The sequence below is a fragment of the Apteryx rowi genome, unplaced genomic scaffold (assembly GCF_003343035.1).
Source record: "Apteryx rowi isolate R43461 unplaced genomic scaffold, aptRow1 scaffold_12, whole genome shotgun sequence".
Lineage (NCBI taxonomy): Eukaryota > Metazoa > Chordata > Aves > Apterygiformes > Apterygidae > Apteryx > Apteryx rowi.
The window spans coordinates 6,848,146-6,875,667 of NW_020447419.1; the positions used below are offsets into that span (position 1 = coordinate 6,848,146).

At 38.3% G+C, this 27,522-nt stretch overlaps 1 protein-coding gene across 1 annotated transcript; it reads left to right on the plus strand.

Moving 5' to 3' along the window:
* Window positions 1–200: 200 nt before the first annotated feature.
* Window positions 201–26,927, plus strand: MPP4 (membrane palmitoylated protein 4). Its single transcript, XM_026088279.1, has 17 exons — window positions 201–525; window positions 4,783–4,900; window positions 6,981–7,078; window positions 8,053–8,130; window positions 8,890–8,970; window positions 9,542–9,673; window positions 10,355–10,436; window positions 11,659–11,744; window positions 12,811–12,882; window positions 13,338–13,534; window positions 14,674–14,738; window positions 21,586–21,756; window positions 22,804–22,884; window positions 23,878–23,971; window positions 24,842–24,950; window positions 25,391–25,525; window positions 26,478–26,927. Exons 2-17 carry the CDS (start codon window positions 4,855–4,857, stop codon window positions 26,667–26,669), a joined length of 1,719 nt encoding a protein of 572 aa, XP_025944064.1. The 5' UTR covers window positions 201–525; window positions 4,783–4,854; the 3' UTR covers window positions 26,670–26,927.
* The last annotated feature ends 595 nt before the right edge of the window (window positions 26,928–27,522 follow it).

A 27,522-nucleotide genomic window follows, 5' to 3' on the forward strand; every position in this document is an offset into this window, starting at 1 on the left:
AAGTAGGTCTCATTGCCCAGATCTGGGATAACTGATGTTTGTCAGGATTCCTTTTGACTATAAACCTGGCAGACTCAGCATGACTCTCCAGCTCTGTCCCCATGGACAGGCAAAGCTAAATGTCTGCTACTGATGAGCATCTGCATTTGTGTGTAATAGATGTGAACGGAAGGACCTTACACTGGCTGGGAGATGAGTCAGGTAAGCCTTTTAGTAAGAACTTCTATCTAATTTACTAGGATCCCTGGGATGAGGAGGCCCTGAGCTGTGGTCTTACAGTTTGCATAGATAAGGCACAGGAGTAATTTTGCTTGTTTAGACTCTGACTCTTCCTGTCAAGCGTGCAGTTTGGTAGATCTTTTTCTACAGAAATGTACAGAGGAATGCGATTTTTCTTCCCCTCTTCTGGAAATGACTTATTCATCATTTATTGCAAGTGACAGCTGCTGAAACCAGAATTCACAGTTGGAAGCTGCTTTCCTTTCATTGTATGAAAATATGAGACAACCACTTCTTACAAATGAGGTGAGCTGTTTGTGGTGGTGGTGGTGTTATTAAAAAAAAAAAAAAAAAAAAAAAAAAAAACTTGACAGATTTTGAGGTTTAATGATTCTGTCAGTGTGAGCATAAACTCTACAGTTAAAAGGTAGCAAAGGATGGAAAAATTAACTTTTTTATTTACTGACCGTAGCTGATCTGATATCTGTAACTGAGGGTTTCGTCCAAAGGTTGACAATCAGCATTTAGTGGCTTTCCCAATCTTTTTTTTTTTTAATTCTGACGTCAGTGTTCAAGAATGTGTCTGTCTAAAACACTCCTAAACACACTGAAGTCAATCCTACATCTGTTCTCTGTGGAAGTAGTAGTGTTACCAGGAGCTACCAGGCTCCGTGGAAAAAATCTGTTAAGTATCTTAAAAGGATAACAACATCAGGAAGTGTTTTAGCATCTCTGTAAACGTTACTGATTTTCTTTATTTGCAGGATGACTCTCAGCCATGTATTTAAAAATGAAATGACTACTCAGTAGAAAATTGTAGAATATTCTTCCTTTAGCAGTTGTAGGGTAACTTGCTTGGCTTGGTTTAGTTGTTTTTCCCATTCCGAGTCAATCTGCTATGCAAGATTTATTCTAGTTAAGAAATAATCATAAACATGATCTAGTTCCTGATAGCTAAATGACTTTGTATAAGGTATTCCCAAGCCAGTATGGGAAAAAGATTTTCATTTTTTTTATTTTATTTTTTCTTCTTCTCTATTTTTTTCCCCCCTTCGTTTAAACTTCTGGGTTTTGTGAGAGAATACAAGCAATGGTAATTGCCAGTGTGGTGACATGTGAGTTTGGTTGACAACAGTATTTGTACAAAGCAGCTCTTAAAACTACAGCAATTTCACTCCAGTAATCATGAGGAAAAAGATTCAGTTTTCAGTATTCATCAAATCTGTTTTGAGGTTCAGGGTTTTTTCAAACTTTCTTTTGACTACCTCTACTGAAAAACTTCCAGAAACATTTCTTATCTTTCATACATTTCCCTGTATGTGTTTGCAGGCTCCCACCCTGCTTAAAAGGGCACACGGTCTGATTCAGCAAAGCTAAATTGGTCAAATCATAGGAAAAGACAGATCTAGAGCTGACGCAGCTTGAGTTTTATGCCAGAGGGGGACCTGGACATTGTTGAATGGGAAGTCCTTGTACGTACAATGCTTCGAGAGCCTTCTGAGTGCCAGAATATCTTTACAGAAAAAAGTTGTATATGCTGTATCTGAGCACACCAGCTTCTACAAAATCATACATTCAGTTACAGATACATAGCAATAAGGAAAGTTGACCTYGGTTATCAACCAGAATATTTTTTTGGATATGAATTGGCCAAATAACTTTGGTTTGGGGGTGGGGGAGGGTTATCCCAGAGAGCCCCTCTACATTATGACAGGATTTTTATTCATTTTATTTATTTTCAAAAATTAAAAATTTGTTTTTCTGTGAGAAGGATGCATGTGGGTGTTTTTTTTTTCTTTTAATGTGGGCTTTCAGTATGCCAAATATAACCTAGAATGGGAGTTGACTCTTTTGTAGCACATCCAAAGTGCTTGGATTGCTCCTTTCATTTGTCTTCACGCAGTCTTTACCACAAAACTGTAATCGGGATTTTGAATCCCTGAGCCTTGTTCAGGAGTATGCTGTTGGGTGTCTGCATGGGCTATTTAAAGGAAAAACAAAACAAACAGCTATCACACATGGTAATGACAGATGTTGGTAGGGCCCATCTTTAACTCTTGGAAAAAAAAGAAAAAAACATATTTAGAAAAGCTAGAGAGCTTTAGAATTATCATTAAGAAATTAGGTTTCTCAGATGCAATTACAGGGTATGCTCTCAGAACAGTTTCCTTTTAGGACATAACTCGCAGATTGCATAGCAACTTTTTATAAATGCTTCTGCAACTGAATTTGTAGCTACAAACTCTGTTTCCGGAAAGGAGGGAGGGGTCAGCCAAGCCAAGATACCCCATAATCTTAGGGTTATTTATGTTTCAGTATGACTGATATTCAGTGAAAACAAGGAGTTCCCCTGTCTTGAATGTGTTTTGTAACATAGGGCTTCCTCCCTCCTTGTCTATACCATCCTACAATAAAAATTTCTGCACTACTCCTCCTAATGTCTTCAGCATTTAAGAAACAAGAATTCATGCCTAGATCTATATGGCCTCCTTTGTTAAATCCATCATTAGGCAGATCAACTCAGCTTAACAAAGGGGAAGGCAAACCCTTAAAGGAACAGAACTCGGAATATTAAAACAGATGAAATACTTGCAGTAGTGTTCAAAGCCCCCAGTGGGGGTGTGGTGAAAGGATTCAATTTTACATTCATATAATGTGAAAAATAGTTGTTCTCAATGGAAAGATGATGATGCAATATAATCTATCACTGAAATAGGTTGCATTAGTTATTGGGAGAGGATCAAACTATATTTTGGTACTCTGAAAGAAGAAATCAATTTTAAAAGCAATCTTCGGATTAGAATTTATATAACCTATATAATTGAGGATTCTGTAGAGATAACTTGTGATGAATTAGAGATACTCAGCAATAAAATGTTTGAGCTATAATCTCATGACTTCTGAATTTCTCTCTTATCTCAGCTGCCTTTTGAGGATAGTGTTATGATTCAACAAAAGAGAGGAAGCATGTTCTAAAAATAGGTATTAAGTGCAGTAAAAGTGACAGTAATACCTTCTGCTTTTATAAGCAGATCAAGATAATGCATCCTGCTTGTACTTCTCCCCCCTGTCCACAGAACAATCGGGAGGAAAAGGGCTGCCTTTTTGCTTTAATAATCCAGAGGATAAAGCTTTATATTTAACAGAATCTGGTAAGGCTTTCACTGTGCGTGTACTGTCACACTGATGATCAGTTTTGGCCAGGATGCGCAAATATCTGGTATTACAGTTCTTTAATTCATACTCTAAATCTGCTCTTGAGTGATCAGTTTAAATATTTAGCTTTTCATGAATAATCTTACAATAATGGCAATCATGACAATATCTTGAAACTTGTATCAAATGTGATTTGAAGTTGGATCAACTAGGATGCAAGAAAGATGCTGGATTGCTTCAGATCTCTCACATCTGGATTCCTGATTCTTTAGTGAATAAATTTCTCCAGGCTTCTCTCATGAGCCTGGAGAAATGAGACAGCACAGGTCTGCAGTAAATGAGAGAAAATGAATACGGTGCTCCCTGCATAGTTCCCATACCTGTTTGCAAGTCTAAAAGAACAGTCTTGAGAATTCTCTAACACAATTTTGTACTGCATTGTGTATTATAAGAAACAGACTGGCAAACTCCCTTCATTTTCAGTCAAAGAAAATGTTATAGTTGGGTGATAGGTTGTCATAGAAGTTTGAGGGAGAGAGGAAAGTTATATGAATAAGCCTTCCAAAACTTTCTTCCATGCAAGAAGTTCAGGGTGGCTTGGATACAGATTAATTAATCTGTGTGTTTCCTGCTTTACTTTTCAAACAATTTCTATTTTAAAATACAAAATATGAATCATAATGTAGTATAATTTTCCTTTTTATATTGAAAGATGGTTTAGGAGGTTTTTAAAATTTCAAAATAAGTTCTTTGACTATCTCTAAGACTAGCAGCCAACTATAAATACATGAGAGAGATGATACCAGAGAGGTAAGTTTTATTATTCACTGTGAGGAAATGCAGATGAAAATATTAAAGCTCTGTGGAACAAACCCTTCAGAGACCTTAAATAATGATAGAAACAGGGACCCCTTCCTTGCAAAATCATGCCCTTGCTCAATGTAAATCCACTAGAAACTCTCAATCTTTTCATTTTAATATTCTTTGTCAATAACAAGGGGATCTAAGCATAAATTGTTACTGAAAATGATTCTTTTTCCAAGCTATGTTTGTGCAAAATAAGCTTAAGTCCTTGAAAAAACTGATATCTTTTCATGATAGTGCACTTAAGCTAGGAAACGGATGATGTACGAAATAGCTTGTTATTTTAGAAGGCTTAATGAAGTAAACTAATAAAAATTCTGTAAGGAAATAAAGGCATGTTGTAGTTGAGGTTGGTCTGGCCTTTGGATGCTGGTGGGTAATTGAATTTCAAGTGTGGTTCATGTCCCTAATTTATGCTTGCAACCTGTTGTTCCCTTCAAATATCTGATTGTCGTCCCCCCCCCCCCATTCTGTTTTGTTCTACTTTCTTATCAATCTAAAATACCAGACAGCACTGCAATATGAATATACTCTCCTCCCTAGTTCAGCATCTACCTCTGTGAAACTTGCTTGGTGTGAATGTTGTATTCGGAGAAGCGAATGGAATCTCCTTGAATGAAGGAAAAGATGGAAGTGCCAACAGTCTGCAGCCAAGATAATGGTACTCGCAACTCTTGCATATGTTTTCCAAGTGAAGGAGAGCTGGCAACAAGTTCTATTTTTTCATCTGCATAATTATTCTTCTGTTGAGTCACAGCAGAAATGACCATGTTTAGAAGCATTGCTACTTGAAAGTAGGAATGATTCTTGATGCATAGTGGTGGTATGCAGTTAATTTTGATCAGGTCAGAAAAGAATACCTGGCATTTATTTCTGGCTTATAAAGCCAATGGTCTCAGCAACTGTATTGGGAGTTACTGATTAACTGCAAGAGGTTTTTTGCTTAAGGAAATGATTCTCTGTAGTTGGAAAGTCTGTGCCTCTAAGGAACTTCTTGGCTTATTTCAGCCCAGTTTGCTGTAGGGATGGCATTGCTGGAGATGATCAGTTTATACAAGCTGTCTCAAAAAAAGGCAGCCAGTAATGAGGAAAAGATCTTAAGTGTCTCTACCAAAAATAATTTTTTATTTGACACTAGGAAGTTCCTGTGCAAAAGTCCTTTTAAATTCTTGAGTTTTTGGTGGCGTTTCCTTCTGGTGCTCGCAATCTGTCTTGAGACAAGTTGGAGCAAACCAGGGTTCATTGAGTTTAAGGATCTTTATTATTGTTTTCACAAGTGCTTAGATGTCTGCTTTCCAGAAAATAAAGGATTCCTTTGATAATGGGCTACATTTTCAGGCTTTCACAGTTTGGTTACTCAATAATTCTGCCTAGTGATTGAGGCAAAAGGCCCATCTACAAGGAAGTACCTGTATAAACTCATGCATAAAGAAAGTAATCTCAGTGAAACTAAATTGGAAGATAAGAGCACCTGTGAGTGTTGATATAAAGGCCTAGAGCTGGTATAGGAAAATAGTAAACATCAACAGGTATAGAAAATGTGCTCAAGAGATGCAAGTAAAGGAGAAGGAGTGGTTGCCATGTTCAAGTTAACTGCGACTGGATGATAGCAGCTGATTATATTGAGTCTGTAGTAGAGGGGATTCAGTTACTTTGGGCCTGCTGGATGAGCTGTGGTTTTAAAAAAACATGCCAATTTTTATGTTGTGAAAATTAAATATAGAGAAAAGTCTCAACTTACAGTCATATTGTATGATTACTTTAGTACTGAAAAGCAAAAAGACAGTTTGTGACTTACCAAAATGCACAAGAGTTGAGTCTCCTGTCTTCTGACTTTCAATGGAAGTCAGGTATCTAACTCTCAAGGTCTCTTTAAAAATCAGAATAAATCTAACTCATAGCATTTGGTATGGTGGTGCATTAGTGCTGTCATAAACGCTGCATTGCTTGGGCAGAGCACCAGATACCAGAAACAATCTGTTGTCACTTCTGAGATGAAAGTAAATGCCATGCACATACAAAAATTCAGTTTGCACATAGGCACCTGACTGTGTTCAACATATCTAATCTATTTGTCATCACTGTACTTCTTTGAAATTTCAGAAAGACACTGGCTTTTTTTGCTTTTGTTCCTAATAGATTGGGGGCAGTCTAGATTGGGGGTGGTATTGTACCTAATAGAACAAGTACTGTTTCTGATAGTAAGAACAACTCTTCCCCTTTCCTGGGAGGTGTTCTGGGTGTCTGATAGCATTGTATATATTTGGTGGGAATGTGCATTTTTTTTAGTGATACTCCAAGATGTCTGATGCACTCAAGAGTGGAGGAAGACAGTCTCTGGTCCAAACAGTGGGTCATTCAGAAGAGATGCCTCTAAAATGAACAAGGCAATTGTTCAAATGCACTGCTTCTCAACAGGAGGTGTGAGCTTGAACCCGAACTGTTTGGGGGATTCCCTGAGTGTTTTTCTCTTGGTCTGTGGAAAACTACTTGCATTGACCTAATCCTGCTGATTAATAACAAAACAAAAGAAAGCTCTCATGCAAGGGTTGACTGCAGGAGACATTTTAAAGCAGAGCTGACAGGAAACAATGTATATTTCTTGAAAGTATAAACTGAATCAAGTTGCTTTTCTCAAGGTCTGGGTCACTGGTTGGCTTTAGTCCATCTTCTGTTTGTACTGAAATGCGTTGCACTTTTCTGTTTCTTGAGCTCAGTTTTATTTCATGTTCTGACTCTAGTGCTACAAGAACTGAGTTTGCTCTGTAAAAGAGATGTCAATGGCGTTGGCATGTTATATGACCTGCTCAGATCTCGCTGGCTGCAAGCACTCCTAAAGGTAAAGCCATTTTTAGCTGCGAAGAAAAAGACTTCTTAGAAAACATCTAGTTACCTCATTTTTGCCATGTTAGGACAGTAAGTGTTCATTTCCACAAACTGCTAATGATTTTAGTATCAGGGCTAATAGCAGCAGCCAAGATGAACAAAAACACTTCTGCTTAAGGTGGGGAAAAGTATATTCTCTTTCATAAAGTCCTAGAAATTAAAGCTCTTTCTCCTTACACCTCTGTATTAAGATGGGGGCAGGGGAGGAGGAGGAGGGTCAAGACATAAGCTGAACACAGCACTATTCAGCTGTCTGCTCCCTTGTTAAACTTCTGTATGGTTATGTATTGGATTTTTTTTGGATGGAATGTTTGAAATTAAATCTTTTGGTGTTGACCACGTTGATCTGATGTTGTAGCTGAAGGTTGTATGTTAGTATAGAACAGTTCTGGTTGGTGTTTCTCTGTTAAGCAGGACAGTGTCCTTCTCCTCAAAGGACTGTCTCTCTATGGATTCTATTTTCCTCTGAAAAGGTTTTTTTTGTTGTTTTTTGTAAAATCCTTAAATTTTAAAGAAAAATTTTCAATGGATAAGAATATCCCTAAGGTCACCCTTTAAATATAACAATATATTTTGTTTTAAGTTTACTTTGTTAATAGGACCTGCAGTTAGGGGAAGGAAGCAAACCACAAATCAGAGAATTGACACTATTGGACCACTGCCCTGTGTAATCAACTTTTCCGATTGGAAAATTAAAAACTACAGTGTAACTGGCTAGCTGGATGGTGATATGGAAGGACAATGAATTACAGGCTCAATGCCAGATGCATTTGACATTTAAGATTGATAGCACAAGCTCTCTAGCTCTAGTTGTACTGAGAAATTCCTGGAAATACAACGTTGTCCTTCGTGTGTTGTGTATATATAGTCATGTGACCAGAGCATATCATYATTGTATTATGTCTTGTCTGTCATGGTATGCAATAGATCTATGAGTGCCTCCATCACTTTCTTGGAAAAAGACCAGTTCCCATCACGGTGCAGGCATGTGTGTTGAATCACGAGGTAAGATTGTATATACACAATGGATTGGTTTACTGATTAACACAAAATTAGTCAGCTTAATTGCAGATAAGAATGTTCTTGTATTTATTTTCTCTCTCAGACACGAGTATGCTACATAAACTTGAAAGAACCTCTCTACACACACGTTTGTCAAACTAGTTGACAACTATTGTCATGTTCAGAGAGGAATGAGAAATACGTACTGCTGTTATCACGAGGCTACATGAGTCCTGACCAATGTAATGAATGCATAACTTTTTTTGCTTTAACCACAGGCCTTATATTTCTTCCCATTTAAATGTGGTTCAGTGTTATGGATACCATAAAGCAGTGTGATCATAATAGCTGATTAATTATTAAATTACTGAATTAGTGAGAGTTAATGACTAGGTGGAGAAACTTACACTAGTGATGAAAATGATTGCAGCATAGGGGAAAAGAATTAATTTAGAGCATGTCCACACTGTGAAACGGATCTATTGGATTGCTAGTGCTAGCCTGATCCTAGCTGGTACTGGTACATCCTCTGCCTGAACTTAATAAAAAAAAAAAAAATAATAATAATAATAATAATGCTGGCTGTTGATTGTGGTACTGTCCAATTCTAGAGCAACCATCTTAGACTTACAGGGGTGGGGGGGGGGAGAAGACTTAAATCTTACCATACCATATTCCTCTAAATTCAGTATAAAGCTCTCTTTAAAATAATTAATTGTCAGGCAGAACCAGTCTCTATGCTTTCTCCCTTACATTTATTAGGTGGTGGAGTTACTGCATGAAGCCCCCCAATCCGGAGAAATCAAAGAGCTAAGGCGACTTCTGAGAGCTCCACACCTAAAGGCAAGTCCTGCTTAAAGAAAGAAAGAGTTTTCCCATAGTCTGCAGTAGGAATGGAACAGATGGCCAGCTGTTCGCAGGAATTGGCGAAGGAGCCAGAAGAGGCTTAGTTTCCTCTTGTCATGAACTAATCTAGCTGTGAATTCAGATGTGGCTGTATATCTGAAGCGCTTGCAGTGGGCTGCATTTTGTTTAAAGGCTATGTTTGACAGAGATGTTTCTCACAGAGTTAAAACAAACTCTAAGCAGCTGAGGCAGAATAGTGATGTGTAAAAATAACACTTGTTGTTGTAAAACCTGCATTCTTGCACTAGAGCTCCAAATAGGGATGYTTCTTCTTTTGTAAGTTTTCTAGGGGAAGCAGAGAGAGGACCTGTTTTTTAAACTTTATTTTGCAGTTTGAATTCCTAGGTGGAAAGAACAATAAAGAAAATTTCAATGTGTGAAAGGGATCTATGTCCATGCAGAAACTTAGTCTAAGCTCTGTTTCCTGACTGGTCACTATTTAAAGCTGTTTTATTGTATGATCTTTGCTTGTGGGTTTATTTGTTTGCTTTTCTTTTGTTTGTAACAGGCCTTGTTATCTGCTCATGATACTGTGGCCCAGAAAGATTTTGAACCAACTCTCCCACCACTGCCAGACAACATACCTGAGAATGAGGAAGCTATGCGGATTGTCTGCTTAGTGAAAAACAAGCAGCCTCTGGTTAGGGAGCTTTCTGATGTCTGTCAAATTATTTCTACTTATGCAAGTATTGAATATTATGTCACATGCATATTGGTTTCTTTCCAGGAATGTCATAGAGGCTGTGTGCATTCTTGTCCAGCTTTTATAGAATCAGAGAATTGCAGAATGGCTGAGGCTGGAAGGGACCCCTGGAGGGGCTCAATGCAGGGACAACTAGAGCAGGTTGCTCTCAGAGCCTTGTCCAGTCAGGTTTTGAACATTTGGCAGATGTTTTTATCTCAGAGTATGAAAATGCAAATATGACTGAGTTATTCCCTTGGACAAAATAATGAGGAAGGAAAGGAGGAGGGACACTGAAAGATTCTTTAGAAAACATTTGGCCTTACAAGCTGAAAACATTGTATGGTTTAATTAGTCTCCTTTAGGAAAGGATGGGTGTAGTATTTAAGATGGGAAAGATTTGTTACAATCAGTCACTTGAGGTTATTTTAGTATGATAGGAGTTGGAGATGTTGAAGGACTTGGTACAATGCCAATAGTACTACTAATGATGCATTACTGCTAGATTTGTGCAGTTTTAAGAAAGTAGTATCTTTCAATACCTGTGTCATTGCGAAAGACATCAGCCTTGTGTCTTGAAAGGAAACTTAGAGGGTTTCTTCAGTGATCAAAGTGTGCTTTTTTATTTTTATTTGACAGGGTGCCACCATTAAACGCCATGAGATAACAGGTGACATAACAGTTGCCCGCGTGATCCATGGTGGACTAGCAGACAAAAGTGGTATGTATCATTTGAAATAAGGTAATACAAAAAAAAACTTGAAATAAGATATTCGAAATTAATAGATTTGCTTCTATGATTAGTCTTCCTTCATAGAGCAGAGATGTGTATATTGGACAGCACTGTGTGAGCAGTGATACATTGCAGTGACTTTGATTCCAGTTTCATTAATTTTCACTTGAATGTGCTGTGTTTGAGAGAGTGAGTGTTGAGGTACAAAGGCAATTTTTTTATTAGGTATTCTTGACACCAACACCTATAAAAATCTGGCCTGAGGTTGATCAGTAATATCCAAAACTAAAATGTAGTATGAGGACTAGTAGTTCATTCCCTAATGGAGAAATGGAAAATGTCAGCCATCTGATTCTGTAGGACAAAAGTGGGCTCTGAGGAATATATCAGAATACTTTTTGGCACTAGTCTACTGAACACTTTGGCATTAATTGCTAAGCAATCTTCAGGGAGCTTCCTTGGAAATGTTACTTCTTTGTCATCCTAGAACTGAGTGTTCCATGTTTTTTGGGAAATGTGGAATAACTAAAAAGTAAAGCATCAAAAGTAAAATTGAACAGTAGTAATTGCAAAATAGTTTCAGCATTTTCTGGCCTCTGTCTACAGAAGAAAAATCAGTATGTATGCAATAGCTGAGTAAGTTCTTAGTTTGATTACTACTTTAAGTTGAAGGAAAATGTGATAGTGTTTATTGTCCAGCAAAGCTAAACAACACTGTGAAGACTTTGTAAAGACTAGAGGGGAGTTCCAAGCCCTCCCACTGCATCTGAGCAATAAGGAGTCTTTAAGGGTCTAGTTCTAAATCTCATGGCTTTTTGGTATTGTGGGTTCAGCTGGAATAGATTCGGAAATGGCTTTCAGAAATGGAGCTATATTAAAATGTTTCTGCTACTGTTAGGGCAAAGTATTAATAAATTGTAAAGGTGCTATATGAAGGAGGCAGGAAGGAATAAGAAAACTGAAGCACATGAAGTTCTTGTGACCCGCAGAAATCTATAGCCCTATCCAGGAGCAGTATAGCTTAAATCTGAAATGCTTTTCTGAAATGCAGGTTTGATATATGGAACTTTTAAAGCTGACTTCCAAACTTGTGGTACAACTGTGCACTTGTGGTGTATCACATGGTTGCTGGGTGTGGATTTTCTTCCTCTCTTCTCCTCTCATAGTATCATTCATGCTGTGATAATGCTGCTGCTTTCATCCTTGTTAGGGTTGCTGTATGCTGGAGACAAATTAGTGGAAGTAAATGGAGTTCCTGTTGAGGGACTTGAGCCAGAGCAAGTTATTAATATTCTGGTATTGGATTTTTTTCTACTTTGTACCTTAGAAATAATAGTGTGTTGTTTTTACACCCCTTCCTTCTCCCTCCCTCCCCCCCCCCCAAAAAAAAAGAGATATTGAAGTTTTAGATGGAAAGGGAACTTTTTTTTTTAATAGAAAATTCAGATAGCTGCTTTCATGTGAACTTTATCCACAGCAAAACAGAATAAGTCTTGTGCACATTTAAGCCTAAAGATACAAGGCATGTATGAAACAAGAATTGAATTTAAACCCTGTCCTGGACAGAAATGAACTTCACTGTGGCCTTTCCACCTTCAGCTTCTGTGGAAAATCTTAATTCATTCAGACTTTGCTTATCCATAATTTTCTTGGACATTGCACTCAGTTTGTCTTCCACAAGAAAGTAGTGGAAAGGCGCTATACAAGTCCTGCATTACAAAATGCACTAAAGCAGAGTAAAGTAATGAATTTGTAAGCTACCTGCCTTTTTCGCATGAGGAAATCTCTATTAAACTGTCCCTGTTACTTATTTGCCATTTTGCCAACAGTCTTTCAGGGTTCCTCACTGTGAAGTTAGTGCCAGTCAGTAAGGTATTGCTATATGTAATCAGTATCAAGTCTTTCTAAGTGTTATTTCCCTGGCTGTACTTACTTCTAGGTATGAGAAATACAGACTCCACTGGAATTCTTAATTTTTAAATACTTAATATTATTTCCCTCCCCTTTTGCATCACTTATCTTACCAGACCTGCTGCTAATTTAAATTAGACTTCAGTAGAAAAGTTTGGTCTGGATGAATGCTGAAATTACGTATATTTATAATGCACCGTGGATTTCATTGAACTAGAAATGCTTAGCAAGATTTTGAAATTTCTTTGCGTGTTCTTTTGGAAGAACACAGTAATGTCATATACTGGATGAGTCTGCTTAAGTTGAATCAGTTTTGTAATACAGATATTGTAATTATATAATTTGAGATTATTATAATAATCTCAAAGCCATGCTGTGTTATGCTTGTGCTTAGTTATTTGTGTTGAATACTAGTTATGTTATAGTTTGTTTGTTTTTTTCTTTCATTTAGGCCCTGTCTGAGGGGACAGTTATGTTCAAATTAATTCCGGTTTCTGATCGGCCTGTCAGTAACCAAACAACAGTAAGATTCATTCTTTGAGACTGCTACTGCACGCAGTTAATCCAATAACCTCTAATGGGCAGTTTGTTCAGAAGTTTGCTGTTGCTTAGAAGTTCACTGCAGTCCTTAAAGCATGTCTTGCCTTTGCTACTACCTCTCAGTTGACATCAATACTCTGTTGCTGAAGCAGTAAAGATAATAAACTGAAATATAGGTGTATTAAGATAATAAAGGCATCTTTAGAGTCATCCATAGGTTGAAGGTTGTTTTTTTGTTGTTTTTTTTTTCTCCACAGTGTACAAGACTTCTAATTTTTTCCATAATGAATAGATAGGATTTGGGGCTTGATCTTGTTTTCAAAACTTGACTTTGTGAATTGACTTAAGTAGTAGCTGTACTGGGCGCTGTGATTATGAAGCTGGTACTGTGTCTGTTCTAAAGAAAGCTTCTGCTTATTCTTGTGTATTTCTTGCCAGTTATACATGCGAGCAATGGCAGACTACTGGCCCTTGCAAGATCCTGCCATACCATGTGCTGATGCAGGTTTGCCTTTTAAGAAAGGTGAAATACTCCAGATTGTGGACCAGAACGATGCTTTTTGGTGGCAGGCCAGGAGAGTTTCAGATCTCTGTGCCTGTGCTGGACTTATACCCTCAAATCATCTTCTTAAAAGGTAAAGAAGTCTTAATGTTTCTGATTTCAAATCCAAAAATAAGCCAGTTACTCAAATTTTGCTGCTAAAATTTGTACCAGTTATAGTAGTATGATTCAGAGCAGCTGGCAGTCGTCTTTTCTTTTTCTGTTTTCCAGCTTCTTGCTTTCCTTTCCTTAAGAGTTCCTATGTGAGAACAGGCTTTTAAAAGCATCTGTATCATCTCAAATTGGTGTCTAAAAGGTTCACAGTGGTTGCCTAGTATCTATGCTAGCTGCTAAGGTGTCTAGTGGAGTGTAGCAGCTGAAAGTTGGGTGGAAATTAAGGGCCTTGACTGCTTAAAACCATCATCTGTAATTTAGAATAAAATATAAAGACGAGTGTGGGATACTAAATGTATGGTATAAGGGCATAGCTGTACCTATGAATAATATTTTTAAAGGTATCCTGTGAGGCATGAATGACTTTTTTTCTTTGGTCAAAGCTGAGCTGACAGGTTAAAGGAGAGGAAAAAGGGGGAAAAGAAAAAATAGAATTTTTGAGGAAAAACAAGGATTTCTTGCTTATTTTCTGCATAAATATCCATTTATTTTTAGATAGGATGCTCTCAGAAACAGAGTAACTATATTGCTGTAGCACACTTCTCAGTTTAATCTTCTAACCATAYGCCCCACGTGTGTTACACTCAAAGTGTAAGGCCACGCAGTTGTAGATAGAAGCTGTAATTTATACTGTACATAAACCTAGTTGTAGCTTGTATAATGAAAATTGAAAGTAAGCTAGGTTGTGACTGAGGCTGTAAGCAAAAGGTCCTGTGTAGTAACAGAGGCAGAACTACTACGTATAGCAGTTGTACTCTATTCTGATTCTGAGAGCATGTACCACAGTATGGTTAATGAACCTGTCCTTGTATATTAACCTAAATTAAAATATTTCTGGGCTGCTAATGTGGAAACTGCCTTCAAATGGTTCTAACAAAATGCTGGATTTCCTTCAGCACTTCACAGTGGGCTAAAACATTGGTAATGTTTCTGGTTTTGGTGTCTTCATTCAGCTCAGCACTAATTTCATCTTATGTGTAAGTGAATCCACAAAGCCATTATGCTCCAGTTAAACTGACTTGTTCCTTTATTAACTGCAATAAATTCCTTTCTGTGCAGGAAGCAGCGAGAATTCTGGTGGTCTCAGCCTTCCCAGCCCCACCTCTGCCTCAAATCTGCAATATGTGAGTGAAAAGTTATTTGGATGGTGGAGTAAGGAGGAAAGGTCTTGTCTCCRTTGCTAAGAATGCTGAAATCTAAGCTCATACAATTCAGTTTAAAAGGCATTGTTCCTGGAGCTGTATTGTAACCTCAGGAGTGTTATGTATTTCCATGGAAATAAATACTTAATAGTATTGGCACCTGGAGGACTGATGGTGGTCGTTGTCTCCAGTGTACTTAGGATGCAACTGTGACAGCAGCTGTGAATTCACCTTCTTCTAAAGTATGTGTTATGGAAAATTATTAGGCTTGCCGGCCACCCTAACAGGGTCCAACCCTAGGTTCCTGCTGAGGCAGAATTTCGAAGCCAGATTGGAGAGAAATAAAATTTAATGATACACGTGTGGTAATTACAGCTCAAGCTGGGTGCCTCTGAAGAGGGACCCCGAACAAAGAAATCCCTGGGCAATTATACCCTTACAATCTAAATTCCCCACCCCTTAAGCGATAGTTTGGACTAATAGTAATAGTTAGGTCTGGGGTCTTCCCCTTCTTCACTGAGTCCCTTCATTGTCTCTAGACAGGCTGCTTCTTTTCTTATCTTCAAGGTCTGCTACTCCTGCTGTCCATGTAACTTCTTTATCTCTCCAGCTTGAAACCAGCTCAGGGGCCCACTTTTACTTATCTAGGTAAAAATTCACAGCTTGAGGCCTAAGGCTTCAGCAAATTTAGCTACTAATGCTAAGCAAGTTATGCTAAACGATTAATTCTAGACAGCTTCAGTTTGATATTCTCTAACAGTATGTAATAACCAGGAGCTCTCTGTGCCCACAGAATTGGGCCTCAGATATAGCTAATGAGTGTGAAAAAGTCTGAGGTGACAATGGGACTAGCCTGATAAATTTTTAGGGACACAGATAAAAGTTCTGTACTGGGAAGTGTCATGCAATGTGTTAACTACAGCATTTCATTCACTCAAATTGTGCCCCTTCACTTTGTAAGTCTTTAAAAAATGTTCTTAATCAAGATATTCCCATTTTTGGATGGCTTGTTAATGGCTTCTGTGTCACTGGAACTGTTGGGAGAAAGATGCAACTTTTCTTCCTGAGGTCTAAGATGAGCTACTGCCTTTTAGTTTTTGTGGTGATAATCAAAAAACCATTTTGCTCTGCCAACTATAATTTAGCTTGCTGTAAACATGTAATTATTTCACAGACAAGGAATACTTTTTTCCTGTTTTTTCTCCCTCACCCTTTTTTCTATGGTTCTTTATATTAACATAAAATTCATTCTTCTGTTGTGGAAACTCCCAGATTAGGTTCCTGTGTTTCATTGCCCAGGATTCTTCTCACACTGATTGCTTTGCTTCTTTCTCAGAGCTGGTGCTCTCTTTCACCATTAATTTTCTTGTTTTTTAACTGCTTCAATGGATATGCTGTGCGCAGTAAGCGCTGTGGAAGAAGGTAGGAGGTGGCGTTGCGGCTACGCTGAATTTCTGTACCTAGAATCTGTTTAGCAGAATATGGTATATGGTTTTATTAGGCTTTTTTAATAGCTGCCGGAAGTAAGTCTGTTCAGATTTCTTTTGCGTGTATTTGCCAAGTTTTTGGCATTTTGTGCGCTTAGCGTGACTGAAACCAAGGTTTTTTTGTTCACTTGAAATTTTCTTGAAGTGGTAACTTTGGCTATGCACTGTTTGGTAGGGAATTGAGAATTTGGATGGATTGCTTGGAAAAAGAAAAGACTGCTTTTTCCTCGTTCTCTCCTCTCTTCAGCAGCTGACCCGAGCAGCTCTCAGAGTACTTCTTTAAAGGATAACTTTTGGCAGATACTTAGGATTGAAGGAGTTTGAGACTGGAACTAGATCTGGTTGACAGATTGCATACCCCTGCACTTGGAAAACAGCTCCCTCTGGGCCTGGCTGAAGGGACATAGAAGAACAGAACAAATAAACAGTGTAATATAAGCCCACAATATTGCCCAAACCTGTGACATTGCATTTCAGGGATGTGAGATGATGTGGTCTGGGGATGGAGAGGGAGCTGAATCAATCTCTCTCATTTTTTCCCCTTGTTAAAACTAAAAAATAATAACATCAACTAAACAAAACCCTTTCTTTGAATGAAGCATACTGGAATGATGCACATTTACAAAGGTTAAAGGGGAGGAGGGAGGGAGCTAAACTRTTCTGTCATGATGATACTTAATAGATATCTGCAGGCTAAACAGAGTGACAGCCAAGTTAAACCTTTTTTTATTTCAAAAGGGGAATTCAAATTAGATGTATTTGGCTCTCAGCCACAAGCCCTTCAGAGCATTAGTTTAAGAACTCTTTGCTCACTGAAGAAAGAGCATCAGTAAGTTAGTGTTACAGTGGTGAAACTCTTAGATGTCTACAACTGATTTGAGTTTCAAAGCATTTTTTTTCTGATGTCTGATTTCAGTCATGTAATATCTGTAAAGTTCCCCCCAACACAGTATTTTCTGAATTCAGGTGACTCGTTTTTTTCTTTTCCTTGCTCTCTCCTTGTGCTGATCTACAGAGGATGACATGCAGATTGATGAGAAGTGTGTGGAAACAGGTAACTGACTTCATTAGAGATTATTCTGTTTGCTTCAAGGTAGTAGCTAGTCAAAACCTGTTTCTCTTTCCCAGATAGAGAGTTAGTCTCCTAGTGACCTTAACTGTAGAAAATTCCATGTTTTTATACCCTGAAAATCTCGTACTATATCAGTGTGTTATAATCAACAGTTTGCAGTTCTGTTGTACAGTGAATGACTGGTTATAGTGAAGTATTCTGCTGAAATGAATGACCACGCTTAACAGTGTTCCTCCAGATGAGATCCAGCCTGATTGATTCAGGTTTTGGACTTTAGCTGTAATGGCCGAAGTCCCTTGCCCTTACGTACTTTACTCTTGATCTTTTAGCTGGAGGCCCAGATCCAAGCCTGCTCTGAGCTCCTGTTGTGGGGAGGGGGTAGGTGTGTGCCTCACACACAAGTAAGTGCTGTGGATTTGCTGCCACACAAATGAACAGACTGTTTACAGCGCAGCATCTCCTGGTTCCTATGCCAGCTCACTTTATTTCTGCATGTATTGTTATCGGAACAAGAATTTTCAGTTTCTGAACAGATTTCCAGAAAAAAGACTGTGTGGAGAGAGACTAGACAGTTGATTCAAGCATGGCAAGCAGTGCTTTGACCACCACAGTGTAGAAGGAAGTGGGGAAAGTGTGTGGGAGAGACTGATAGGAGCTGGAAAATTAATTTCTGATGCCAAAATTCTATAGCAGGAAAAGAATTAAATTTTAAATTTTATTATTTTTGCTATCTGGATTACTAAAAAGATGAAGAAACACTTGAGTCTGGTAAGTTCCTCTGACCTAATTCCAAATTCCTTGCTGCTATTTTGCTGCTGGAAGGGTGTCCCTACACAAGCAAGCGGCTTACAGACAAATGACGAAAACTAGAACGCCATTCAGGCATGAAAAGCCATTCTGTAAAACCGTGTTGACTTAAGTCTCTTGCTCTCTGATTGCCTTTGTAGTAAGGTTTTTGTCCTGTTATCCCACAGAGGCAATGTAAGTGTGAGTGTTTCTGCTTGTGTATCAGTAACAGATTGGTTTATCAAATCCTAATCGGGTATGCCTGTGCAGGCTGTGGCAGCAGGGACTGCACTGATGTCGGGAAGGATAATTGGATTACCTTAATGTCCTGGAAGGCCTGAACCCCCAGGGCCTGTAGGAACTGTTGATATGGTAGAGAGGAAAGTTTTTTTAGTCTTGACTGGGTGCATGGTTGGCATACAAGAAGCAAAAATATTTTTATAAACCAAATGCATAATGTATAAGACATGCAACCAATCAGTGTTTTGTTTTTTAAAGCTGTTTTTTCAGGGGGCAGCCATGTGTATCCAACATATTCAGAGTTCTGCGAAACCCAGTCTTCTAAAATTAAGACTTCCAAGACCCCTAAACTTCTTGTTTGTGATAATTGCCGACCTTGTGGGGAAAATATCATTCCACTTTATTTCCTACTGTTTTTTTTCTTCACAAAGTTCCTGCTTGCCAGTAGGATCATCTCTGCCTATCACAGGTGGTTGATTCTCAATGCCCAAAGCTTACAAAATAGAACCAGCAGGTCTACAAGGCTGTCTCTTGTTTTCTGGCTAGGACACTTGGGGTAACTTCATTTAAGAGTTACTCCTGTAATCCTATTCAGTACTCACTGCTGAGTCACCTCTGTTGTATCCAGACAAAGGAATAAAAATGCAAATATTGTTTCTATTGTGCATTTCACCCTACCTTAACAAGTCGCTGAACATCTATGTTATGTATTTTGCAAGTACAATCCTGACCTAGATGCTGTAGCTGTCTCTCTTTGGGAACTGAGTATTCATGCTCCAGGTTTCATCAGGCATATTTTGTCTTCAAAGCCTGCAGTATCTGTTTCCTAAACTTCTTTAATGTATTGGACCATGCTGGTTGTTTTTTGTTTAGTTCTATGCAGACTGTTTCCTCAAAACTAATTGTTTTATGTCTGYCTCTATCTGAACATGCAGAGGAGCTTAAAGAAGGTAACACTAACTTTTTTCTCCCCATTGTTGTCTTTAGATTTAAACAGTAATCTATTAGCATTTTTCTGGCTTATTGGGTTACCAGGAACAATATGCCCCTTATGATACTAGATAGCTGAATTGCCGGTTCATTGTAGGATTCCCTGCTGCATTCTTTACTGCAGAACAGAGCAGAAATGCTCAGAAAGAGAACTGAATGGCAGCTCAAAAGAAATGAAGATAAAAATGATATCAGCGTATCTTAGTTGAACAACACTCTGAACTTTTCCCTGATTGAGCAGTTCTGTGTCAATTTGTTTCATCCTACAGTCATACACAAGTTGTTAGTGCATACAGAAAAGTAGGAAGAGAACTGTCTCTTAAAAAGTTAAAAGTAGTGAAGAGTGTATAGACATGGAAGAAGAATAAGATCTAACTTTAAGCATCTAACTTTGTTTTGATACTTGGGTGGTTATGAGAACTGTCAATCAAACAGTGTTAAAAGATGATATGTTTCATGCTTTGCAAGTGAATGTAATGTAGGCATATCTTTAAATGCAATAATTGTTCCAAAGCAAGAACATGTTCCCTATCTTATTCTTGGTTTAGTGAGGCCTAAATAAAGGGGGCAAGATGCACAGCTTGTGGATAGCCATGTGAGTCAGTAGGGGAAAATAAGGAGTCCTTTCCAAAGAGATCTAAACACTGCTGCCATCACTTTTTTTTTTTGTTATTTGTTTTCAAATCACCTTTATAAAATTGTCTCCAAGCTGTTAGAGCATTGATCTCTTGGGGAACTGATATTTTTGATTCTGGTAGAAGAAATGTTGTTTTAAAAGATTCGTATAGAGATTTAGAAGGCTAACCTGGATGATTAAGCTATCACAAGAATAAGCATGAGAATAGGGACAAGAAAAAGAATTGGAGGAAACTGATTAGACTGGAATATTGGGGCAGGGATATCCCTGATCCAAAGACTATTTAAAAAAAAAAAAAAAATCAGGTCTTTATTCTGCCTTAAAGATTTGAGCAGATGCCTGTTACATTTTCCAAGCACACCTTTGGGCAGAAGTTGAGTTGTATGGTTATTCTAAACTTGTTTTTGGGGGGATTTTTGAGCTACTTGATTATTGGTTATTTTAATATTATAATTAAAGAATCCTTGTCAACTAGATTTCACCTGAAATGATAAATTTTGTGGAGTTCTTTCTGCACTATAAGTATTTCAAAACAATGTCAAGTTTCAGATCTGCTTTAGAAAATACCAGAACTTTCTAAGCTTATTTTTTTCTTATAGAAATATGAGATGTCATTTGAATATTATGTCATTTAGTACTTGATTATGTTTACTGAAATGGTATATCTTTTTCTTTTTTCTTTTTTTTCCATGTGGGATCAGAGATAATCAAGTTAGCTATCTAGCTCTTCAGTTATCACCATAATTTTTTTTTATTCATGGGTATTTGTTCTTCTTATTCTAGAGGAGGAAGAATTTGGTGAATCTGGTCAGCGAGTCTTTATTGGTATGTAGTGACTAAGAGCTAAGATAGTTGGGGCTTGACCTAGATAAAATGCTTGTCTGCAGCTGAATCAGATTCTCTAGTCTTTACCTCATGTAAAATCTTACTGAACTGAATTCTAGCTACCATTTTCCAGACTTCAAGTCGTCACTTGCCTCCTACTAATACTTGTTCTCCCCATGTGAAGTTAAGTTTCTCCCTGTTAAGTTTCTACTGAGACCTTGCCACCACCATTTTAACTTGACTGACTGTCAGGCTTCCCTTACTGCAGGATTAGCTTTCTTAGGGCATAATGTTGTCCCCTTGTCTTTCATGTATTGAGAATAATTATGATGGCAAGGTGAAGTAACAGACTTGTCCCTGTTACTAAACCATAATGGTCTTTAAAATGTTTGGATTAGTTTCAGAGGCTGGAGTGGATGTTCCAGACTTGTTTCAGCAGAGTGGCCCAGGTACACCTTCAATCCAATCCTAGCAGTGCTTTTTATAGCCAGAAACCTTTCCTCAGGCTTGTTTGGGGGATCTTGTTTCGGTCATTAATTCTGGCCTAGCTTTGGGGTGATTTTCAATAAGACCTGTGGTTTTACTTCTAAACCTCTTCCTTAGCTGTCTTTTAATTCTGAAGGGCTCTACCAAACTGACATACCAAGCACAGCAATGAAATTAACTTTCACCTTGCAAAAAGCTCACAATCACAGTGTATTTTTGTGTAACTTAAGAAGAGACAATCAAGACTAAACAAGTTGCCTGCCTTTCAGGTGTAGTTTTCAGTATTGGTGCCTTTGTCCCTTACAGCTGGTTTCCGTAGAAGTATGCGCCTGTGTCGCAGGAAATCCCGGACCAACCAGCAGTCATGTTATGCTCAGTGCTCCAGCAGTTCTTACAGCACTCTTGCAGCTCCATATGAGGAGGTGGTTAGGTACCAGCGGCACCCAGCAGACCGGAACAGACTAATTGTACTAGTGGGTAAGTTGTAATTACTTTCTCATGCAAATCTCTCAACCTGTAACAGAGGGGAGGAAGCAGTCAGTCATGGTCTGATCCATTGAGACTTTCTGCAGATGATTGCAACAGGTGGTGGCTGAGGACTGTGCGGGTAGCTCTCAAAGCAGCAATTCAAGAATGATTCTTTGTGATTTGAGCAGGTTGTTGGTTTTATAAAGTCTAATGTGTATATTGTCATCTTTTTAAAGAAACATTCATTATCTTAAGCAAAAAAAAAAGTCTTTACAAGAAACCATAGAGTTATGGATGCTGGATGAAAATGCATTTTATTGGGGAAATGGTTCAGTTTTGTACTCAGCTGGGGCTGATACAAAAAAGTGATAGCATTTGTAACTCATTAGAAAAAAAGCATTACATGAAGGCATTTCTACAACCACTGCAAAAAATATATGGATTTCACAGTGGGAAGAGGAATGCTTCAAAAATCCAAACTAGAAAACCTCCTCATAGGCATGAGGGAAAGCTAAAGATGCCTTGAATAATGTTTGCTATAGTGAATATTGCATGAAGTGAGGCTCTCTAGTCTTTAATTTTAGTGACTGAAAGGAAGCTCTTTCTTCTGCAGAAACAGTTCCATGTTCCTAGTAAAGCAAACCAGGTAAAAGAAAATTTGTGTCCTTGCTAAGTCTGGAAGTATTGGATACTAATTTTTTTCTTTTATAATGGTGTTGCTGAGTTGCCTCCTGGGAATGACTGTGTTGCTGGGAAGTGATTTGTGTCCTGATTCATCAAGATGCTTCAATCACTTCTGGTAAATTTTTTTAGGGATCTTCTTGTGCTCTGAGTTCACAGGATCAAGCTATAGAGTGATTACTTGCTGCTGAGGAATCCAACAGCAGAAGTAGCAATCTGACTCTTATTCTGGTGATAGGTCATCGCTTGTCTGTTGACTAAAATCACAAGTTTATAATATTTACAATTTATTTGTGTTGGCATGTGTTGGAAAATTGGGAGTGCACATGTAAAGTGTCTCTGTCAGTAATATTAGTTGTTTTTCCAACAATGCAGGTCCTGCAGGAGTTGGAGTGAACGAGCTAAGGCGAAGGCTTATTACAAGTAACCTGCAACAGTTCCAGAGTGCTGTACCTCGTATGTAATGTTCTTCCCTTCCCCACCTTCCCCCGACATCAGTGATGAGGAAATGTCAGGGACCTCCCTCTTGCTCTTGGATATTCATCGTAGCYGCATAGATGGTTTTCAGCTCTACTGCAGGGTAGAATCATTTGCTTTTATAAGGCTTGATTTAAAGTACTATCATTCTCCTTACTTTGGCAAATCAGACAAAGGTATTTTATGGGTTTCAGGAGCTTTAGCTTGAGCTTTATGTAGCAGTAGATTATCTGCATGTTTTTGCCTAATCCTGTTGTTTGTTTCTTCTCAGCTCTGAAAAAGGAATGCTTCTTAGGGATATTATAAGGATAAATTTGTAGTGTTTAACTGATCAGATATGATAATGAAGGCAATAGAAGTTTATGCTTGGTAGGCTTTGCAGCTTTCCTTATTAGCTTTCTTGTCTTGACTGAGATTTATGCAACTTAATTTCTGACTTAATCACAGAAACTGTCTCTGCCTGGGCTTATTTGGTACTTGTGATTTGGATAACCAAACAGGAAATGTATGAATCTGAAGTTGGTTGAAAATTTAGGCATTTCATTATGCTTAAGATACCAAATATGGGGAAAGTGTAAGTGTGGAAACATTTGTGGAATGTTTCAGAATGAACTTGAATCAAATTTACCTCAGAGGAGGAAGAAACAGTTCTGCAAGCAGGTCTGAAGCAATTCCTGATTGGTTTGAGTCAAAAGTATTTGGATTAAATCACTTCTCCTTCCATCCCAAGAAGTATGGATGTGCTTACTAATTTTCAAGGACTTGCCCCTGGGCAACCAATAGAGTAGACAAGGCTTTTGCTCTGGACTAACAAATGGAAGCAGCTCATTTTATTACTTATGAAGATACTGATTTATATTCCTTCATGAAAAGCTGTTTCATTTTCATTTATTAAATTACAAATGTTTACTTGCAGTTGTGGTTTTTGTTGGTGTGGATTTTTGGTTGTTTGTTTGTTTTTTTTCTCTCCAGACACCACTCGTGTTCAGAAGAGCTATGAAATGAATGGTCGTGAGTATCACTATGTATCAAAGGAAACTTTTGAAAACATGGTGTACACCCACAGGTAATTAGCAGAGACAGATTCCACTCTTGKCATTTAACATGGGGATTACTCCTGTCACTTAACATGGGAAGATAGTTTTGTCCTTAGGCTCCAGGTTTGGGCTCCTCTCTTCATAATTGCTATGTCTGGTGTAAATTTTCATCAAATTATTTGAGGCTATAGCTTCAGAAATTGTGTTTGTGCAGTCGCAAACAAGGTTCTCTAAAATTAAAGTGGGGTCTCCAAGTCCTGAGCTCATCTGATGTGATTTTTTTTTAAGTTGTAAGTTTAATCTTTCTGGAAACTGGACTGCTTTCTAAAACTGAACAGTGAATCAGACCTGTCTCATACGTACATCTTCAGTGTGGGATCTCTGGAGTGATGATATCTCCATGTAAGCACCTGAGCTGCAAGGGTCAAATTTTCAAATGTGACTGCTCCCCTCTATGCTTCAGTAATCCTTCTACTAAAACAGACCAGCTCAGCACTAGAAGCTACACTCCTTGAGCTGTGCAGTGTGTTGAGATCTTTTGATTGTGAAATTAGTACTATATAAATGACAAGTGTTTTGTCACTATAAGTAATACAATTGAAGTTTTCTTATAGTGGTCTTGAGATTGACCAGAATTGCCACCTCTGAACACATAATTTATCACAGCAAGACGGGTAAAAATGCATGCTCTTGGGATGTCCAGATTGACACTAACAGTCCTGCCTGTGCTCATTGTAGTGGGGAAGAGGGAATGCGGAAGTTGTTCAATGTTCATTATGTTTTATGATCATTCAGTCTTGATCACGGAGATTACATTTGCAGATTTCACCTTTAAACGGAACCTTTTTGAGACTCAAGTGCTCTTTCATTTTCCTTCTCCTCCCTCACGGCTACTGCAGAATGCTGGAATACGGGGAGTACAGAGGGTACCTGTATGGTACCAGTGTTGATGCAGTGCGAACAGTCCTTGATGAAGGGAAGATCTGCGTAGTAGATTTAGAACCACAGGTGAGTCGCAAAAGAGCAGGGAATCTGCAATTGGCATCTCCTGGAAGGAAAAATAATCCTCTGTACATTCTTGAGCTACTGGAATAGTGTTAATTGCTCTGATTTGTCTTGTTTTCACTTTAGCTTATGATGCTTATTAATAATAGATTATTTTTTGAATCTGGTCTTAGAGGGAAAAAAATATATACTACAATGACAGTTAAAAGCATCTCCTGATAAGGTTACTATGCAGAATTAAGTGATCAGTATGGTACAGGTGCTTAATAATGTCTGGCCCAGGGATTATTAGTGAGGTCATCTTAAAGCAGGTGTTCCTGAATAAGATTACTGCTAGGTCTGGAGATAACAGTACTTTGTAAACAATTTGCTTTTTTTATGGGAATAAAACTGGGATGAATACACTTGAAATGCTTTAACTTCTTTTAACTCTTAATTTGCAGGGCATCCAAGTAGCCCGGACTCATGAATTAAAGCCCTACATTATATTCATCAAGCCATCCAGTATAAGCTGCATGAGGCAGTCTCGTAAAAATGCGAGGATCATTACAGATTATTATGTAAATATGAAATTCAAGGTGAGATTTGGAGATGAAAGAAACAGCTGATTATATGGGGAATTTGTCATTAGAGCATAATGCATTCTTTTATTGTGTCTTCACAAATAGATCTGCATGTTTTTGTTCTGTTTTTTTTTCCTCCAGATTTGCTTTGGAGTGGAAGGGTTATAATTCATACCTAGGGGATTGAAGCATTAGCTTCAAAATGACCTTGAAGAGGCTGTTCTGTAAATGTTTGCTTTAATTAACTGTCTTGTGACAAGATTTGAGTCAACATATGCATTTACTGTTTGCATTAAAATATATGGAATGTGTTCCATTCAATGATTTAATTTTTCTAGTAGTTATAAGTAGTTAATCTATATTACTTCAGTTATGCTTAATGACAGTATTGATGGCAATTCTATAGTGAGTTCTATAAACAAACTCAAATTCTTATAGGAAGTCTTTATGTTGCATTTACAATGTGTCTAGTGCATTTGTCACCATGGCTTCCATGAAAATCATGATCAAGTTTAGCCTCTTATAATTCCAGAGACCTCGGTCCATACTTTAGATGGAAATGAATCATAATTGCTAAGACGGATGTGAATGTTGGAAATCTGTGGATAAACTAAAATGCAGAATAAGAGCACAAGTGTTACAAACTGGATTTGTTTGCAGTCCATAATATCCTCTGTTGGCACTGGTCAGTAAAGCCATCTTTGGGAGCAAATGAAAAATATACTGGAGCATACTGAGACATAAGATAGGTCATTGGGAAAGATGTGAYAGTCAGCTGTGTTCAGAAGCTCAGAATTGACTGTAGCATGCCTACTTCACTGGTGATAGCAATTGTAAATGGAAATAACTTGCACTGCACTATCTATTCGCCTCTTGATTATTATAGCCCAAGGGGTTCTGCAGATGCCATGCAGACTGGTTCTGTACACAACAGTCAAGTTCAATAGATTTGGTCTGTCTCTTGCAGGAAGAAGACTTACAGGAGATGGAAGATTCAGCTAAGAAAATGGAAGCCCAGTTTGGTCAGTTCTTTGATCAAGTGATTGTGAATGATGATTTACAAGAAGCATCTGCACAGCTGCTATCAGCAGTCCATCGTGCACAGGATGAGCCCCAGTGGGTGCCTGCAACATGGATATGCTCAGATGCTCAGCCATAATTCTGAGAGGCCGCCAGCTTCATGAAGATTATAGCTTATGCTTTACCTCAGGAGTAATCCTAATGTCAGGATTGCAATAATTTATCCTTGTATGTGAGGATTTGGAAGAGGATTAGGAAAGAAGCTGCTGCAGGAGATATAATCATACTATGTTCTGTGTAGCTCTTTAGTATTTTGTTACGGTTTGATCCATTTTTGTACTAGAAAAAGAATTGTGATGTCTCAATTACAAGAATAAAAAAAAAATGCTATTTTGTTTCATGCACCTGTATAACTTACTCAGCTATGAAGAATTCCCTRCTTCCCTTATTAGGAGCATCTTGATACTGTGATACTTGCACATTCTGGAAGCCAAATTGAGAGATGATAGTCAGTGTATTTCCAGTCCAAAGCACACTTTTAGCAGGCTGCCTTTGAGCAAAGAGTGTGGTTTGGTGCTTGTTCTGCTTTCTTTTTAAGTCTGGAGCAGAGTGGTGTTACTGTAAAAATGACTCCAAAAACCACAATTATCTTTATAGCACATGTCATACAAACATTCGTTTTCTTTTTGGGGTCCATCAGGTGAAGCGAGTGAAAAGTGACAAAGCTAGCAGTGTATTTACCAGAGAGGGAAATCAAATGGAACCCCTGCTCTGCTGCTCAATTAATGCAGTAAAGCGCCTCCCTTTCTTAATCTCCCATGGCAGGTGCATGTCGGAGCCCGTTTACCGGGGCAGGAGGAGACCGCTCGCGCAGCAAGCGCAGTGCTGCAGCTCTCGCTGGTCAGAGGCAAGCGGGGGCGGGTAAGCGCGGGCGGGGGCTGCGCGCAGGCAGCAGCAAGGCGGGGAGCGGGCCGCTGCTCGCCGCTCCCCGG